Source organism: Cervus canadensis, chromosome 32 (genome assembly GCF_019320065.1).
Source record: "Cervus canadensis isolate Bull #8, Minnesota chromosome 32, ASM1932006v1, whole genome shotgun sequence".
In the NCBI taxonomy this organism is placed as follows: domain Eukaryota; kingdom Metazoa; phylum Chordata; class Mammalia; order Artiodactyla; family Cervidae; genus Cervus; species Cervus canadensis.
The window spans coordinates 27,403,075-27,418,465 of NC_057417.1; the positions used below are offsets into that span (position 1 = coordinate 27,403,075).

General features: G+C 52.6%; 1 protein-coding gene across 3 annotated transcripts; it reads left to right on the plus strand.

Moving 5' to 3' along the window:
• The first annotated feature begins 4,914 nt into the window (after nt 1-4,914).
• Nucleotides 4,915-14,464, plus strand: LOC122433471 (E3 ubiquitin-protein ligase TRIM50). 3 transcript variants are annotated; one of them, XM_043456464.1, is made up of 8 exons: nt 4,915-5,013; nt 5,221-5,337; nt 5,868-6,325; nt 9,464-9,559; nt 10,326-10,556; nt 10,658-10,680; nt 11,379-11,503; nt 12,935-14,464. In XM_043456464.1, exons 3-8 carry the CDS (start codon nt 5,927-5,929, stop codon nt 13,522-13,524), a joined length of 1,464 nt encoding a protein of 487 aa, XP_043312399.1. In that variant the 5' UTR covers nt 4,915-5,013; nt 5,221-5,337; nt 5,868-5,926; the 3' UTR covers nt 13,525-14,464. The 3 variants fall into 3 exon arrangements, with proteins under 3 accessions (XP_043312399.1, XP_043312398.1, XP_043312401.1); XM_043456463.1 differs by lacking the exon at nt 4,915-5,013 and having other exon boundaries at nt 5,206-5,337; XM_043456466.1 differs by lacking the exon at nt 4,915-5,013 and having other exon boundaries at nt 5,206-5,337; nt 10,661-10,680.
• The last annotated feature ends 927 nt before the right edge of the window (nt 14,465-15,391 follow it).

Consider the following 15,391-nt stretch of genomic DNA (forward strand, 5'->3'; position numbering starts at 1 on the left):
CGAGGTCCCTGTGTCCTTGCTGTCAGCCAACAGTGACCCTTACCTTTTAGAGGACCCTTACTCTGTGGTCCTTGCACGTGGGCCCCTACAGCTCAAGAGTCAGCAACAGCTTGCTGATTCCTTCTCAGGCTGGGAGGGAATATTACCTAGGTGATGTTTTTATAAGCTTGCCTCCTCTCCTTAATCTGTCTCTGACTCCAGCCAGGGCAAATTCTATGTTAAGGAGCAATGTGATTAGGTTGGACCCACTGTGATAATTCAGCTCAATGACTGTAATCATTACATCTTCATAGTCCCTTTTGCCATCTAAGGAAGCATATTCACAAATCCTAAGAATTAGGGCATGGACATCTAGTGGGTTTTGCTGGTGGCTCAGATGGTAAAGAATTAGCCTGCAATGCAGGAGACCCAGGTTTGATTTCTAGGTTGGGAAGATACCCTGGAGGAGGAGATCTTGCCTAGAGAATTCCACAAACAGAGGGGCCTAGCGGGCTACTGTCCATGGGGTTACAAAGAGTTGGACACGACTGAGCGACTAACCCACACATGTCCTTTCGGCAGTCATTCTTCCTGCCACACTTTCCTGGTCGCCACACTTTCCTGATTTTCCTCCTACCAGCCCTGCTGTCCCTTCTCAGTCATCCTCCTGTTCCTGATCTCTAAACATTAGCAGTCGCAGGGCTCTGTCTGTGGACCCCCGCCCTTTTCAATTCCCAATCTCCGAGAGCCCAGCCATTCCCACAGGTTTACGTATGATACACCCAGCCAGCCTAGAGCCTCCCTGGGCGCCAGGGCTCCAGGTGTTTTGAGTCAAATTGACTTTTCCAGTGGCTCTCAAAGTGTAGTGCTTAGACTAGCAGCAGCGGTGTTGCCTGGGAACGTTTGAAAATTAGGACAAAATTGGGTCTGTCCCCGTACTCCTGAGTCGGCATCTCTGGAGCCGGGTCGAGAAGCCTCTGTTATAACAAGCCCTCAGGACACGACTGGGCGGCTTCACTTCACTTCAGGTGATTCTTAGGTCTGCTGAAGTCTGCAGACCGCTGGGCTACTCAGTCACTCCACCTGGTTGTTCTTAGGCATCTGACTCTGGCATCTGCCTTTTTCACCTTTATCTTGGCATCACTGTCCATCCACCCAGGTGCTCAACTCACTGTGATCCATATCTACACAGTGGCCAGAGTGATCTTTAAAAAATGTAAATCAGATCATATTCCCTTGCTTTAAACCCAGCAATAGCTCCCACCGCCCTTGAAATTAAATCCAAACCTTTGCCCTGGTCTACCAGGCCCTCCCTGCCAGCCCCTCTGACCTCATCTTCCCTTTGACTTACTGTGATCCAGCCCCCCAAGCCTCCTCTCTGGTGGATCTCGTAAATACGGTTGACCTTTGAACAACAGGGATGTGAATCGCAAGTGTCCAGTTACACGGGGATACTTTTCAACGGTGAATACTACAGTATTGCACCACCCGCACTGAGCTCTTTCCAGCCTCAGGTCCTTTGCACTTGTGCCCCCTTTGCCTGAGATACATTGTACCTCACAGTCCTGCCACCCTATCTGCCTCTTATCACACTGTTTACTTCCTGCAAAGCATTTAACACTATTCTCTCATTTATTTGTGACCTGCCCCTATGTATTATAAACTCCAGAAGGACAGAAGCTTTTTCTTGTTTTCTGTTTGATACTCAGTCGTGACTTTTTGCGACCCCGTGAACTGTAGCCCGCCAGGCCCGTTGGTCCATTTCTTGCCTGGGATTTCCCAGGCAAGAATACTGGAGCGGGTTGCTGTTTTCTTCTCCAGGGAATCTTCCCAACCCAGGGATCAAACCCGGGTCTCCTGCATTACAGGCAGATTTTTACCGTCTTGAGCCACCCAGCGCAGTGCTCGACATAGGAGGTTCGCAATAAATATTTGTTGAATACAATAAAATTGAGTCTCTACCTGCCTATACCAGGCCTTGGTCTAGCTTGTCACTGGGGAAGCAGCCCTACCCCTCCTGCAGACATGAGTGCTTAGACTTGCAGTGGTGGCGGCATGTTGGTCCAGAGATCCTTGTTTCTTAATGCCCACCTCTGTCTTGTCCATTCAGTGATTTCCCACCCGACTCCTGTGAAATGCATAATATAGTGTGACCAAAATATTTATTGACTGTATGACAAATATTTAGAAAATATCTATCTTTCTAAACCATTGAAAGATTTTTAAAATTTTTTTTTATTGAAGGATAATTGCTTTACAAAATTTTGTTTTCTGTCAAACCTCAACATGAATCAGCCATCAGTTCAGTTCAGTTCAGTTGCTCAGTCGTGTCTGACTCTTTGCAACCCCATGAACTGCAGCACGCCAGGCCTCCCTGTCCATCACCAACTCCCAGAGTTTACTCAAACTCATGTCCATTGAGTCAGTGATGCCATCCAGCCATCTCATCCTCATAGGTATACATATATCCCCTCCCTTTTGAACCTCCCTCCCCATCCCACGCCTCTAGGTTGATACAGAGCCCCTGTTTGAGTTTCCTGAGCTGTAGAGCAAATTCCCGTTGGCTATCTATTTTACATATGGTAATGTAAGTTTCCACGTGACTCTTTCCACACATCTCACCCTCTCCTCCCCTCTCTGCATGTCCATAACTCTGTTCTCTATGTCCATTTCTCCACTGCTGCCCTGTAAGTAAATTCTTCAGTACCGTTTTTCTAGATTCTGTATATATGTGATAGAATACGATATTTATCTTTCTCTTTCTGACTTAATTCACTCTATATAATAGGTTCTAGGTTCATCCACCTCATTAGAACTGACTCAAATGTGTTCCTTTTATGGCTGAGTAATATTCCATTGTGTATATGTACCACAACTTATTTATCCATTCATCTGTCGATGGACATCTAGGTTGCTTCCATGTTCCAGCTATTGTAAATAGTGCTGCAGTGAACAATGGGATACATGTGTCTTTTTCAATTTTGGTTTCCTCAGGGTATATGCCTAGGAGTGGGATTGCTGGGTCATATGGTGGTTTTATTCCTAGTTTTTTAAGGAATTTCCATACCATCTTCCATCATGGCTGTCAATTTACATTCCCACCAATGGTGCAAGAGTGTTCCCTTTTCTCCACACCCTCTCCAGTGTTTATTCTTTGTAGACTTTTTGATGATGGCCATTCTGGCTGGCTTCCCTGGTGGCTCAGATGGTAAGGCGTCTGCCTGCAATGTGGGAGACCTGGATTTAGTCCCTGAGTCGGGAAGATTCCCCTGGAGAAGGAAATGGCAACCCACTCCAGTACTCTTGCCTGGAAAACTCCATGGACTGAGGAACCTGGTAGTCTGCAGTCCACGGGGTCGCAAAGAGTTGGACACGACTGAGCGACTTCACTTTATCAACTTCATTCTGAGTGGTGTGAGGTGATACCACATTATAGTTTTGATTTTCATTTCTATAGTAATGAATGACGTTGAGCATCTTTTTATGTGTTTTTTAGCCATCTGTATGTCTTTGGAGAAAAGTCTGTTTAGGTCTTTTCCCCACTTTTTGATGGGTTGTTTGTTTTTCTGACATTGAGTTGTATGAGCTGCTTGTATATTTTGGAAATTAATCCTTTGTCAATTGTTTCATTTGCTATTATTTTTTTCCCATTCTGAGGGTTGTCTTTTCACCTTGCTTATAGTTTCCTTTGCTGTGCAAAAGCTTTTAAGTTAAATCAGGTCCCACTTGTTTACTTTTGTTTTTATTTCCATTAGTCTAGGAGGTGGGTTATAGAGGATCTTGCTTTGATTTACGTCGAGTGTTCTGCCTGTTTTCCTCTAAGAGTTTTATAGTTTCTGGTCTTACATTTTGGTCTTTAATCCATTTTGAGTTTATCTTTGTGTTAAACCATTGAAAGATTTTAATAAAAATGTATTAAAATGTATTTAATAAAAATAAAAAACCTAATAATTCAATATATTGACTAAAAACTTGGACACAAAAGAATATATAGGTAGTTCTGTTTATCTGAAATTCAAAACCAGGCCGGGGATTTTCCTGGTGGTCCAGTGGCTAAGGCTCTGAGTTCCCAATACAGGGGGCCCAGGTTTGATCCCTGGTCAGGGAACTAGATCCCACATGCCATAACTAAGACCTGGCATAGCCAAAAAAAAAAAAAAAAGGGAAGCCAGGCCACATTAATCTATGATGATATAAGTCAGGATAGCGGCTCCCTTTGTTAGGGGGTTCTGCCTCGGGGACATGTGATAAAGCCTCTGGGTACTAGAAATGTTCTGTATCTTGATCTTTTTTTAAAAATTGTTTTATCAGTTTTATTATAAAGGATATAAATGAAGAGCCAGATGAAGAGGTATGTAGGGCGAGATCCAGAAGAGTCCAGAGCACAGGTACTTGGGTTCCCATGGAGCTAGGGTGCAGCACCCTCCCAGCATCCAGGACCTTCTCTGTATCTGTTTTTTTTAATTAATTACTTTGGTTGTTTTTTTTTTTTTTTTGGTTGTTCTGGGCCTTCGTTGCTCCTCCTGGGCTTTCTCTAGTTGTGGTGAGCAGGGGCTGCTCTTCATCGTGATGCCCGAGTTTCTCATCACGGTGGCCTCTCTCGTTGCGGGCAGAGCACAGGCACAAGGGTGTGCGGGCTTAGTAGTTGTGGCTCATGGGCTTAGTTGCTCCGTGACACGTGGAATCTTCCCAGCCCAGGGTTCGAACCCATGTCCCCTGCATTGGCAGGCAGACTCCTATCCACTGTAGCACCAGGGAAGTCCGGTCCTCTGTATCTTGACCTTGAGAGTGCATGCACATGTATAAATTGTACTTCAAGCATATGGTTAACATTTGTGCACTTTATAGAAGGTATACATCAATTTTAAAATCTAGGTAAGCAAGAGCGTCTTCAGAGTTCTGAAGAGAGAGAGGGAGAGATGGAGATTCAGAGAGAAGTGTGTCAGAGCACAAGTCCACTCCCTTTTGGGGTCTGTGAGGTGTGAACGGGCACCCGGCCCCTCTGTCTCCGACCCTCCCCCAGGCCTGGCCAAGGTGAGCACCTGAGTGCCGCCCTTATCAGGGCCGGCCGAGCAGGGGCTCCCTCCCTGATCCCGTGATGTGGCCCAGCCTCCACCTGATTCTCAGCGACCTTGAGGGCACGGGGGCGTTTCTGGGAAAGGGGAGGAGGAAGGGGGCAGAGACTAGGTAGAACAGGTGTCCAGCTGTGATCCCAGGTCTCTGCACCTGCCGTCCCGTCAGGGAGAAGAGGAGGCCGAGCGGATCGAGTCAGTGTTGCTGGCGTGAGGCCCCGCTGGAGGGCTCGGAGGATCCCGAGAGGCAGTGCGGGGTTCTCCCTGGGGCCACTGCCGCCTTCTGGTGAGATGCTGCTCTCTCAGTCCGCATCAGCTTTTACAGGGGAGCAGGGTGGGAGCCCCGGAGACAGCCCCAAGGTCCCAGCTCCTGGACAGTATCGTTCTAAAACAGGACTCTGCTTCAGAATGGCCTGGTGGGTGTCTCTTGTAAGCACAGATTTCTGGGGCTCACTGGAGATATATGATGGCGTGACTCAGGAATTCTGTTGTAACTCTGCTTCCACCAGCTGCTCGCCGGTTTGAGGACTGATCTAGAGGCTGGGAAAGACCTTGGCTTGTTTCTGCTGCCCCGTTCTAGGTCAGGACGCCCGCTGGGCTGGAGCTTGCATTGTTGGTATCACTTCAGGGGACCCTTCAGCTGGCCCTTTTCATGTTTACCTCCAAATCTGAGTTTAAAATGCAGGCACCTGGACCTCCAAGTGACCGCTCTTTTCATTTAAGCCCTTTGATTTAAAGATGGGAAAACAGACCCAAGGTCATCGTGGGTCAGGGCTGGAATTGAAGGCTGGCGTCCTTAACAGCCTCTCCTTTCAGGGCCCTTGGGGCTGGGAGCCAAAGGAGTGGAGGGAGCCGGCTCCAGGCGGGCGCCGTGGATGGCGTGGCAGGTGAGCGTGCCCGAGCTGGAGGACCGCCTGCAGTGCCCCATGTGCCTGGAGGTCTTCAAGGAGCCCCTGATGCTGCAGTGCGGCCACTCCTACTGCAAGGGCTGCCTGGCGGCCCTGTCCCGCCACCTGGCCTCGGCGCTGCGCTGCCCCGTGTGCCGGCGGGAGGTGGACTACAGCAGCTCCCCACCCAATGTCTCCCTGGCCAAGGTGATCGAAGCCCTGCAGCTCCCCGGGGACCCGGAGCCCCAGGTGTGTGTGCACCACCGGAACCCCCTCAGCCTCTTCTGCGAGAAGGACCAGGAGCTCATCTGCGGCCTCTGCGGCCTGCTGGGCGCCCACCAGCACCACCGGGTCACGCCCGTCTCCACCGTCTACAGCCGCATGAAGGTGGGCAGGGAGGCTGCTGGGGGTGGCAGGCAGGAGCGGGGCGGGGCCGCCCTGGGGGACACGGAGTCCGATCCTGCACCCTTGGCGTCATCACGTGGCACATGGGTGCAGGGCCAGCCCCGTTCCGATCACCTTTTGAGTAGTGGTTCCAGTCTTCAGGTGCTGGGGCTTAGGCGATGCACGGGATGGAGAGCGACCTGCATCACGAGCTACTGCCCCCCACCTCCAGCTTTATTTTTCTCTGCCACTTTCGTTAGATTCTTGAGCCCTTCAGGGACTTCACTCCAAAGCAGGTGAGGGCAGGGACTTAGTTTCATCCCCTGGGATGTTTCCGCACCTAGAGCTGTGCCAAGCAGGTGGTAAATGTCCAAAAGGTCTTTATGGAATCAATGGATTCCTGCCCTCATGGACCCTTGCCTCAGAACTAGCGGATCACCGTTTTAAGATGAATCATAATAATGATATCATTTTAAGTTAGTCTGTTGATCTGAGGTTTATGAAGAGTGGGGTTATTGTTGTATTTATAAGTGAGGAAACAGGCTCAGAAAACACATGAGGGTCTTGGTCAAGATCATACAGTTGGTCAGTGGCAGAGCTAGGATTCAAACCAAGGCCAGTTTTTCATCCCCCAGGCAACCGATCAAGGAAGGGCAGAAGGGCTCTTGGAGGTAAATTGTCATAGGGTACCTGGCCTGGAGTTTGGCGGTGGGGACAGGGGGAGTAAGGACCAGGAATGATAAAGTTCAAGAGAGGAGGGTGGGGGCGGGGCAGGAGGAGGGAAGGGCGTCAACGTGTGTAGGCAGAGGGGCCTCTGGAAGCTGCTCCCGGGATTTCCTGGCTGAGTGCTCTGGGCAGCCTTTCTTTGCCCCTTCGACCCTGGGAGACGAGTGGGAACGGAGCTGTAGTGTGTGCTCCGGGCGGCGCTGGTGTCCATGGTACAGGGGTGGGCAGGAAGCCCACCCCGCACCAGCACCACAGTCTGGGGGTCTGACACCATCCCGTGTGCTGCTGTCGAGGTTCACACAGGCAGTGGTGAGCCCAGCTGGAACATGGGTGGTCAGGGAAGGCTTCCTGGAGGAAGTGGACTGCTAAACTGAAACCTGAACCCTCAGGAGGACTTGAAGGGGAGGGTTATACTTGAAGCATTCCAAGTATAAAAAGAGAATGGGCAAAAGACCAGGGGGCAAACGGCTTGGCACATTTGAGGAATTAGACATTATTCCATTCAGCTCAAGGGAGAGTGAGGGGAGGCGAGCAGGGGCCAGCTCATGAAAAGGCCTGTGTGACATGAGAAGGGATTTGGGGTTTATTCAGATGACCAGTGTTGGAAATGTTTAAATAGTCATGATGTAGCCCAATCTCTCTGCCAGAGGGTAGACTGGAGAGTGAGGCTGGGGATAAGAGATTAGGTAAACTACATGCAGGTGGTCTTTGCAGTCCGAGGCGCAGAGAAGACTGACCAGGCGAGTCTGCGGGGTGATGGGGAAGACGCTGAGAAAGACGCTGGGGAAGCTCCCACCAGGAGCTTCGGGGCTTAAGGTTTGGGTAGAGAACCCCGAAGGGGACAAAGAATCCACAGAGGACTCAGGAGCACTGTCTGCGTGCGGTCTTCTGGAAATTGGAGGAAGAGAGCATTTTGACTTGAAGGAAGTCACTTGTGTGAAATGTCAGCTCAGGATTGAAAAGAGCCAGTCAGGTTTTGCAGGAAGAGTTGGTTACCTTGGCAAGAGTAGTTTTAGGGGGCTGTGAAAGGAGGAAGCAAAATTGCAGGGCAGTGGAACTGAGGCCAGTTTTATGAGCAGAGGGCTGCCTGGCAGAAAAGGAGACTTCCGGGAGCTTGTCATCTCTGGCTCGGAGCTGGGAGGGTTGGACCCTAGTTTTTGGATGTGGGTTTTTGTGATCTCAAGACTCCTCTCTGTGATACAACTAAATTCAGTTCCTTCATCAGATCTTTTTTTTTTTTTTAATTTTTTTTGACATGGACCATTTTTAAAGTCTTTATTGAATCTGTTCCAATATTGCTTCTGTTTTATGTTTTGGTTTTTCGGCCATGAGGCATGTGGGATCTTAGCCCCCAGACCAGAGATCGAACCCACACCGCCTGCATTGGAAGGTGAAGTCTTAATCACTGGACTGCCAGGGAAGTCCCCTCAGATCTCTTTCATGCATTCCTGTTTCCTCCTGTGGATTGAGATCTTGAGATACTTTATTTGTGCTATCTGTTTCCACTCACAGTGGCCCAGTTGATGAGAAAGGACTAGCGCCATCTCTCTTTGCATTGGGATGGTTACTATTGCTGTGCCCTTCTCAGACGCCTATGAGCTCGGATGTCTTGTTATGAGAGCAGGAACTCTGTTCATTCATCTCCATGCTGGTTTTATTTTCTTCTCAGCTCCCTTCCGGAAAGGCTCTTGTAGCTGACTTCTGCTTGGGCACGATCTAAGCCAAAGCTTCTGCACGGTGCATGGGCACAGACCAGCTGGGCTCCCATCACGTCATGCAGCCAGATGATGGTCTAGGTGGTTCTGGTGGACCCCTAAAGTGAGGCTGGATATGGGGCCAGGGCAGCCCAGAGGAAGTGAGTTTATTGCAGCCTGGAGGCCCTAAATCCAGGCTGGGCCCAAGGCTGCTGGAGATGGATTCAGGTCTTCATAGGGAGGGAGGGGTCACCAGGTATAACCCGGGCCACTGCATACACTGTTGACTTCACTTGGGGCCAGCCTTTTTGTGATAACTCTTAATCAAATGTTTACTAATTCTGGACCTGCTGGTGCGCAGCAGGTTTACCAGGTGGGTACCCTACAGGCAGCATTCCACGCAGGGAGTGTTGACCTCAGATTGACAGTCGCCCTGCATGGATGTTGTGTGGTGACTTCTGGTGGCTATAATAATGTTTAGCGTCTCTGTCGATGTCACAGAGAGGGATGGCGGGGAGACCCTCCTCTGTCTGGGCAGTTGCTGCCATTAGTGTGGAGTATTCTTGAATAGTCTTACCTGTTTGGGGGTTGAGGGTACCCAGGTAGCTCCCTGGTTCCACTGGGAGTGCTTGTGGTCGTGGGGCTGCCCCCTGCCCTGGCCTCGCTAGCTGGGAGGGGGAAGGGGTCGTGGCTCACGGAGCCATGGCCCATTTGCCTCCAGGAGGAGCTAGCAGCCCTCATCTCCGACCTGAAGCAGGAGCAGAAGAAGGTGGATGAGCAAATGGCCAAACTGGTGAACAACAGGACTCGGATTGTGGTGAGTGCCCCTGCCCTTGGCGTCCCCTGCCGGGGGCCAGCCACCTCCCCTTCCCTTTACAGGAACCCGCGCCTTCCCTATAAAGCCAGAATTTCAAAGCATTCCAGGCGGGGTGGGAAAAAGCGCACAGGCTCCCGGGGGAATTCACCACAGTTGTCAGGGCTGTCTCCAAGTTGGCCTGTGTCCTCCACGTCCTTGGGACCGAGATAACTCAGCCCAAGTCCCGGAGGTAAACAGCTTAACGCGTGGGCATGACTGCCCGGCCCCTGCCACCTGTGTCTGTTTGACCTTGACAGCCTGTGCGATGCCCTCCTGGTACCTTCAGAGCGCAGGCATCGGGAGGCCTGCACTCCTCAGGGGCTGACCGCCTTTCCTAAACGAGGGGCCCTTGGGGCTGAGAGGGTAGGCCCCTCAGGCCCTACAGGTAGTCATGAAACAAACAGGAGACCAGTGTCCTTGAAAGTCAGCTCAGTGAATCTTCCTCACCCCGGGGAGGGAGACAGCATCACCCGGTCTGATGGAGGCGGAGTCACTGTGCTGAACTGGGCGCCGGGGGCCCAGCCTCTGCCCAGCCTCTGCTGCCCTCCCCCGGGGCTGCATCCGGGGACCCAGATGCAGTGTGAACACCCCGGCAGGAGTCAGCCGTCGGACTTGGGGATGAGGACCAAGAAGGGTCGGAAGGCCCCAGGAAGGCCTGAGCTGCCAGGCTCTGGGGACGCCGAGGTCAGCCTCGGCTCCTGCTTTGACCGGCCCCTCCCTGTCCCAGAACGAGTCTGATGTCTTCAGCTGGGTGATCCGGCGTGAGTTCCAGGAGCTCCACCACCTGGTGGACGAGGAGAAGGCCCGCTGCCTGGAGGGGGTGGAGGGCCACACCCGCGGCCTTGTGGCCTCCCTGGACATGCAGCTGGAGCAGGCCCGAGGCGCTCGGGAGCGGCTGGTCCAGGCCGCGGGTGTGCTGGAGCAGTTCGGCAATGAGAGTCACCACGAGTTCATCCGGGTGAGCGGACAAGGCTCCCGAGTCCCCAAGAGCCTCCCCCTTCCTAACGGCTTCTGCACAGCCTCCTCGGTGCCCTAACCCGCCTCCCTCTTGTCTTCCAGAAGTACCACGCCATGGCCTCCAGGTATTCCCCATGCACTTCCAGAGCCTTCTTCGGCCACGTTTATGAGCATCTTCCTGGTTTTTTTTTTTTCCAATTTCCATTAGTCTTAAGGACAGTTGGGTTAGAAGCATTGGCTTAAGTGAATGGCTAGAGGATCTGATTGGCTGAGTTTGGTTTCCACTCCAGCTGGAGCTAGGGGCGGGGTTCCCCTGATTCAGAGGCATGCTGTTCAAGCAGCGCATCAGAGCCACCTGGAGGGCTCTATAACTACAGATGCCTGGACCCCCGTCATCAGTTCTGAGTCAGTAGGTCTGTGGAGAAGAAAATGGCAACCCACTCCAGTATTCTTGCCTGGAGAATGCTGTGAACAGAGGAGCCTGGTGGGCTGCTGTCCATGGGGTCGCATAGAGTCGGACACAACTGAAGTGACTTAGCAGCAGCAGCAGGTCTGGGGTGGGACCCAAGAAAACTTGCATTTCTAACAAGGCCCAGGTGATGTGATGCTGCTGGTCCCAGACCTGCCCTTTGAGAGCTACTGATGTGGAGTGTTTCCGGGATGGAGGCAGGGCCCCAGAGAGCAGTTGGTGGGGGGACATGATGGGCCTCTCAAGTGCATGGTCTTCTGAGCGGGGACTCGGCTGGTTGGACCTGCACATGGATGACAAGGCTGGGGTACTTGGGTGAGCAGCTCCGTCATCACTGTGAACCTTTGACCCCAGCCCAGAGCTCCAGCAGGCCCGACTCTCGGAAGGTGCCTTCAGCCCCATCTCCTTCAAGCCAGGCCTGCACCAGGCTGACATCAAGCTGACGGTGTGGAAAAGGCTTTTCCGAAAGGTTCTGCCAGGTGAGCCCCCGGGCCCAGTCCTTCCATTATAAGAGGCTGAAGGGAGGCTGGGGCAGCTGACAGTGAGGGCGCAGGGCTGTGCTTCCGCCAGCAGGGGGTGCTCAAGCTCAGCTCCATCTCTTAAGTGGTGACTGGGTGAGTGGTGTAATTTCTGAGACTTGGGTTTCCCTTTTTAAAAAAAAAAAAAAAAAATTGGCTGCGCTGGGTCTTAGTTGCAGCTCATGGGATCTTTGAGCTGCAACCTGTGGGATCTAGTTCTCTGACTGTAGGTCGAACCCCTCCCCTCACCCCTGCATCGGGAGCTCAGAGCCTTAACCCCTGGACAGGCAGAGAAGTCCCTGAGCCTGTTTCGTCACCTATGGTCCCTGAACCTGTTTCTTTGTCTGTAAGGAGCTCCCCTTGCTGGGCTGTGTGGTTTCTAAATAGATAAGTGCGATTTGTGTGCTCAGTCATGTCCAGCTCTTTGCAACCCCATGGACTGTAACCTGCCAGGCTCCTCTGTCCATGGGATGCTCCAGGCAAGAAAACTGCAGTGAGTTGCCATTTCCTACTCCAGAGGATCTTCCTGACCCATGGATCAAACCCGGGTCTCTTGCATTGGCAGGCTAATTCCTTACCACCTTGCCACCTGGGAGGGTGTGTGTAGTTTAGCGCTTAATAAATGGCAGCTGCTGCTTTGCCAAAAAATAACTCAGACATTTAACTCCTTCATTACTAGCACACGAGGGAAATCAGACTGATTTCACCCAACAAAGGCAAAAAACAGGTTCGCTATAAGAGGAGGAGGAGGAGGGGGCTTCCCTGGTGATCTAGTGGCTAAGACTCTTCTCCCAATGTAGGAGGCCCGGGTTCAATCCCTAGTCAGGGAACTAGATCCCACATGCCACAGTTAAGACCCAGGGAAGCCAATTAAATAAATATATTTTAAGAAAAGGGAAGAAAGGGGAGAGAAAAAAGACCTGCAGATAATCTCTGAACCATGAACGTTGTTTGCACGTTTTGGATAGAGACTGGTCAGCTGACAGGGAGCACAGAGGTCGTTTGGTATAGTTTGTCCTTGACTGGGCTGCTGGCATACCCATGGAAGCCACTGCAGTTGTTAGAATCTCCAGAAAACCTGGGGAGTGGAGCTGAGGCGCCCGCTTGACAGGCAGTCTCCCAGGTCCTTCCATCGGCACCTCCGCTTTAGGCAGAGTTTCTGGCTGGAACGCCTGGGCTCACCGTGGCCCATTCTCCACCCTTCAGGCATTGCTCGCTCCTTCAGAGAATCGGGATTGCCTGCTCTGTCTCCACCCTTGCCAGGCCCTGTCGATACAGGGATGAGGGACTCAGTTCTTCCAAGGGGCTCAGGGCTTCCCGCTGGTCTCCCTTGGGCAGGGCCGGCCACCTTCTGCGCGGCTTGAACACACCTCCCCTCTGCTCTTCCCCCAGCCCCGGAGCCCCTCAAGCTGGACCCGGCCACGGCCCACCCGCTCCTGGAGCTCTCCAAGGGCAACACGGTGGTGCAGTGCGGGCTCCTGGCCCGGCGGCGCGCCAGCCAGCCTGAGCGCTTCGACTACAGCACATGTGTCCTGGCCAGCAGGGGCTTCTCCTGTGGCCGCCACTACTGGGAGGTGGCGGTGGGCAGCAAGAGCGACTGGCGCCTGGGGGTCATCAAGGGCACGGCCAGTCGCAAGGGCAAGCTGAGCAAGTCCCCGGAGCACGGCGTGTGGCTCATCGGCCTGAAGGAGGGCCGCGTGTATGAGGCCTTCAGCTGCCCCCGGGTGCCCCTGCCCGTGGCGGGCCACCCCCACCGCATCGGCGTCTACCTGCACTACGAGCAGGGGGAGCTCACCTTCTTCGACGCTGACCGCCCCGACGACCTGCGGCCACTCTACTCATTCCAGGCCGACTTCCAGGGCAAGCTGTACCCCATCCTGGACACGTGCTGGCACGAGAGGGGCAGCAACTCCCTGCCCATGGTGCTGCCGCCACCCAGTGGGCCCAGCCAGCTCTCCCCACTGCAGCCCACCAAGCTGTAGGGCTGCCTTTTCGCTTGCCATGGGGGCTTGAGGGGTCCTGCTGACTCCGGTGAGCAGAGGCGATGACTTCCTTGTTTGGGGAGGTCTTTGCCTGGGTGCCCCTAGAAACATTTATTGTTGGGAGAATGCCTACGGTAGCCAGGGGCATGTTTATTAACCTCTATCTGGGCTATTAACCTGCTTATTAGCCAGCAGAGCCAGGCCTTGGGGTCCAAGGATCAAGCTGGGCTTCCCTTGTGCACGCACGCTCAAGTCACTTCAGTCATGTCTAACTCTTTGAGACCCCATGGACTGTAGCCCACCAGGCTCCTCTGTCCATGGGGATTCTCCAGGCAAGAATACTGGAGTGGGCTGCCATGCCCTCCTCCAGATCTTCCCAACCCAGGGATCAAACCCAGGTCTCTCATATCCTCTGTGTTGGCAGGCAGGTTCTTTACCACCCGTGCCACTTGAGAAGACCAGCCTTCCCTCAGCCCCTCCTAACCATGATTGCTGCTTACTCTTCCTCCTGAGGGTGGAAACACTCCCACACATAATTCCCCCATCACTATGAACTTTAAGGATAATAAAACAGACGTTATTTCTTCCTTGTCAAATGATTTGCAATGATCAGTTGCTGCCCATGCACGCTGCTTTATGCTCAGGTCTTTAAAAGCAGCTCCAGCCTCTGGTGGGGCCGCATCTCACAGCCCTTTGATTTCCACACCATCCTTTCTGGCGTGGGCAACAAGGCCTCCGTGAGCTGCTGCCTTTGGCTAATCTTCCTCCTGCCGTCTGTGTAAGTAATAATCAAAAGCTGCTTCTTGTCTCTCTCTTGGAAAATTTAAAAAATTTACTTGTTAATTTTTTGGCCATGCTGGGTCTTCACTGCTGTGCGCATGCTTTCTCTAGTTGCGATGGGCAGGCTTCTCACTGCAGTGGCTTCTCTGGTTGTGGAGCATGGTTCTAGGAGCACGGGCTCAGTAGCTGGGGCTCCAGAGCACAGGCTCAGGAGTTGTGGTGCACAGGCTTAGTTGCTCCATGGCACGTGGAATCTTCCAGATCAGGGATCAAACCTTGTGCCCTGCATTGGCAGGTGGATTCTTAGCCACTGGACCACCACGGAAGTCCTGCTTGTTGTGTCTCGATCAGCTGCACCTGTCAGGCGTTGGCCTTGGTTACTGCATGCGTGACGCCTTCCAGACTTGGTGTTCGTTTGTGTAGCTCTTCCTTCAATTCCATGACTGTACCTCTGCTCTCCATCCTGCGTGGCCCAGGGGGCTGGCCTCGCTGGAATGCACATCATTCTGGCTTCCTGTTGAGTTCAACGGATGGGAGGGGCTGGCAGGAGATCCCAGGGCAGGAGAAGGGAGTTGGAGGTACTTATTTTCTTGTTTTTCTGCCTACTGGGCTATGCATGCAGGGTCCCCCCTCTCTTTGCAACTCTTTCTATATTCCTGGTGGTGAAGAGCACTGTCGCCAGCCCTAAATTCTGCACCATCACCCGTAGGCCCCCTCACCTCTGACCGTTCTTTTTAGAAAGAGTCCCTTCTTTCTCTCCTCAGCGACTCCCTTGTGTGTACCACCCTGCCTTCAGCCAGACCATGATGGACATGATGGCATACTTCTGCACCCATTTAATAAATCCTCTCTTTCAACTGGCTAACCAGAGTAAGCGTTTGCGCTTGCAACAGAAAGATCTTAACTGATACACATCTAATATGCAAGAGACAGAGGAAAGAACAGTTAATTCTTCATGTGGAATTGACATTTAAACTGAAAGAAGTGGAACGCTGGCAGAGGAGAAGAGCCTGCAGGGATCTAGGTTCAAAAGGGATGCTGCTGCAGGGGGCCCACTTCCCTGGCGGTCTAGGGGTTAAGACTCTGC

What these genes read in the sequence shown, in the direction of transcription:
- LOC122433471 (XM_043456464.1), top strand. Translation starts at nt 5,927, where the DNA reads ATGGCGTGGCAGGTGAGCGTGCCCGAGCTGGAGGACCGCCTGCAGTGC. An exon ending in ACAACAGGACTCGGATTGTG is followed by an intron (nt 9,560 to 10,325) that starts GTGAGTGCCCCT and finishes TCCCTGTCCCAG; the next exon opens with AACGAGTCTGATGTCTTCAG. An exon ending in GTCACCACGAGTTCATCCGG is followed by an intron (nt 10,557 to 10,657) that starts GTGAGCGGACAA and finishes CTTGTCTTCCAG; the next exon opens with AAGTACCACGCCATGGCCTC.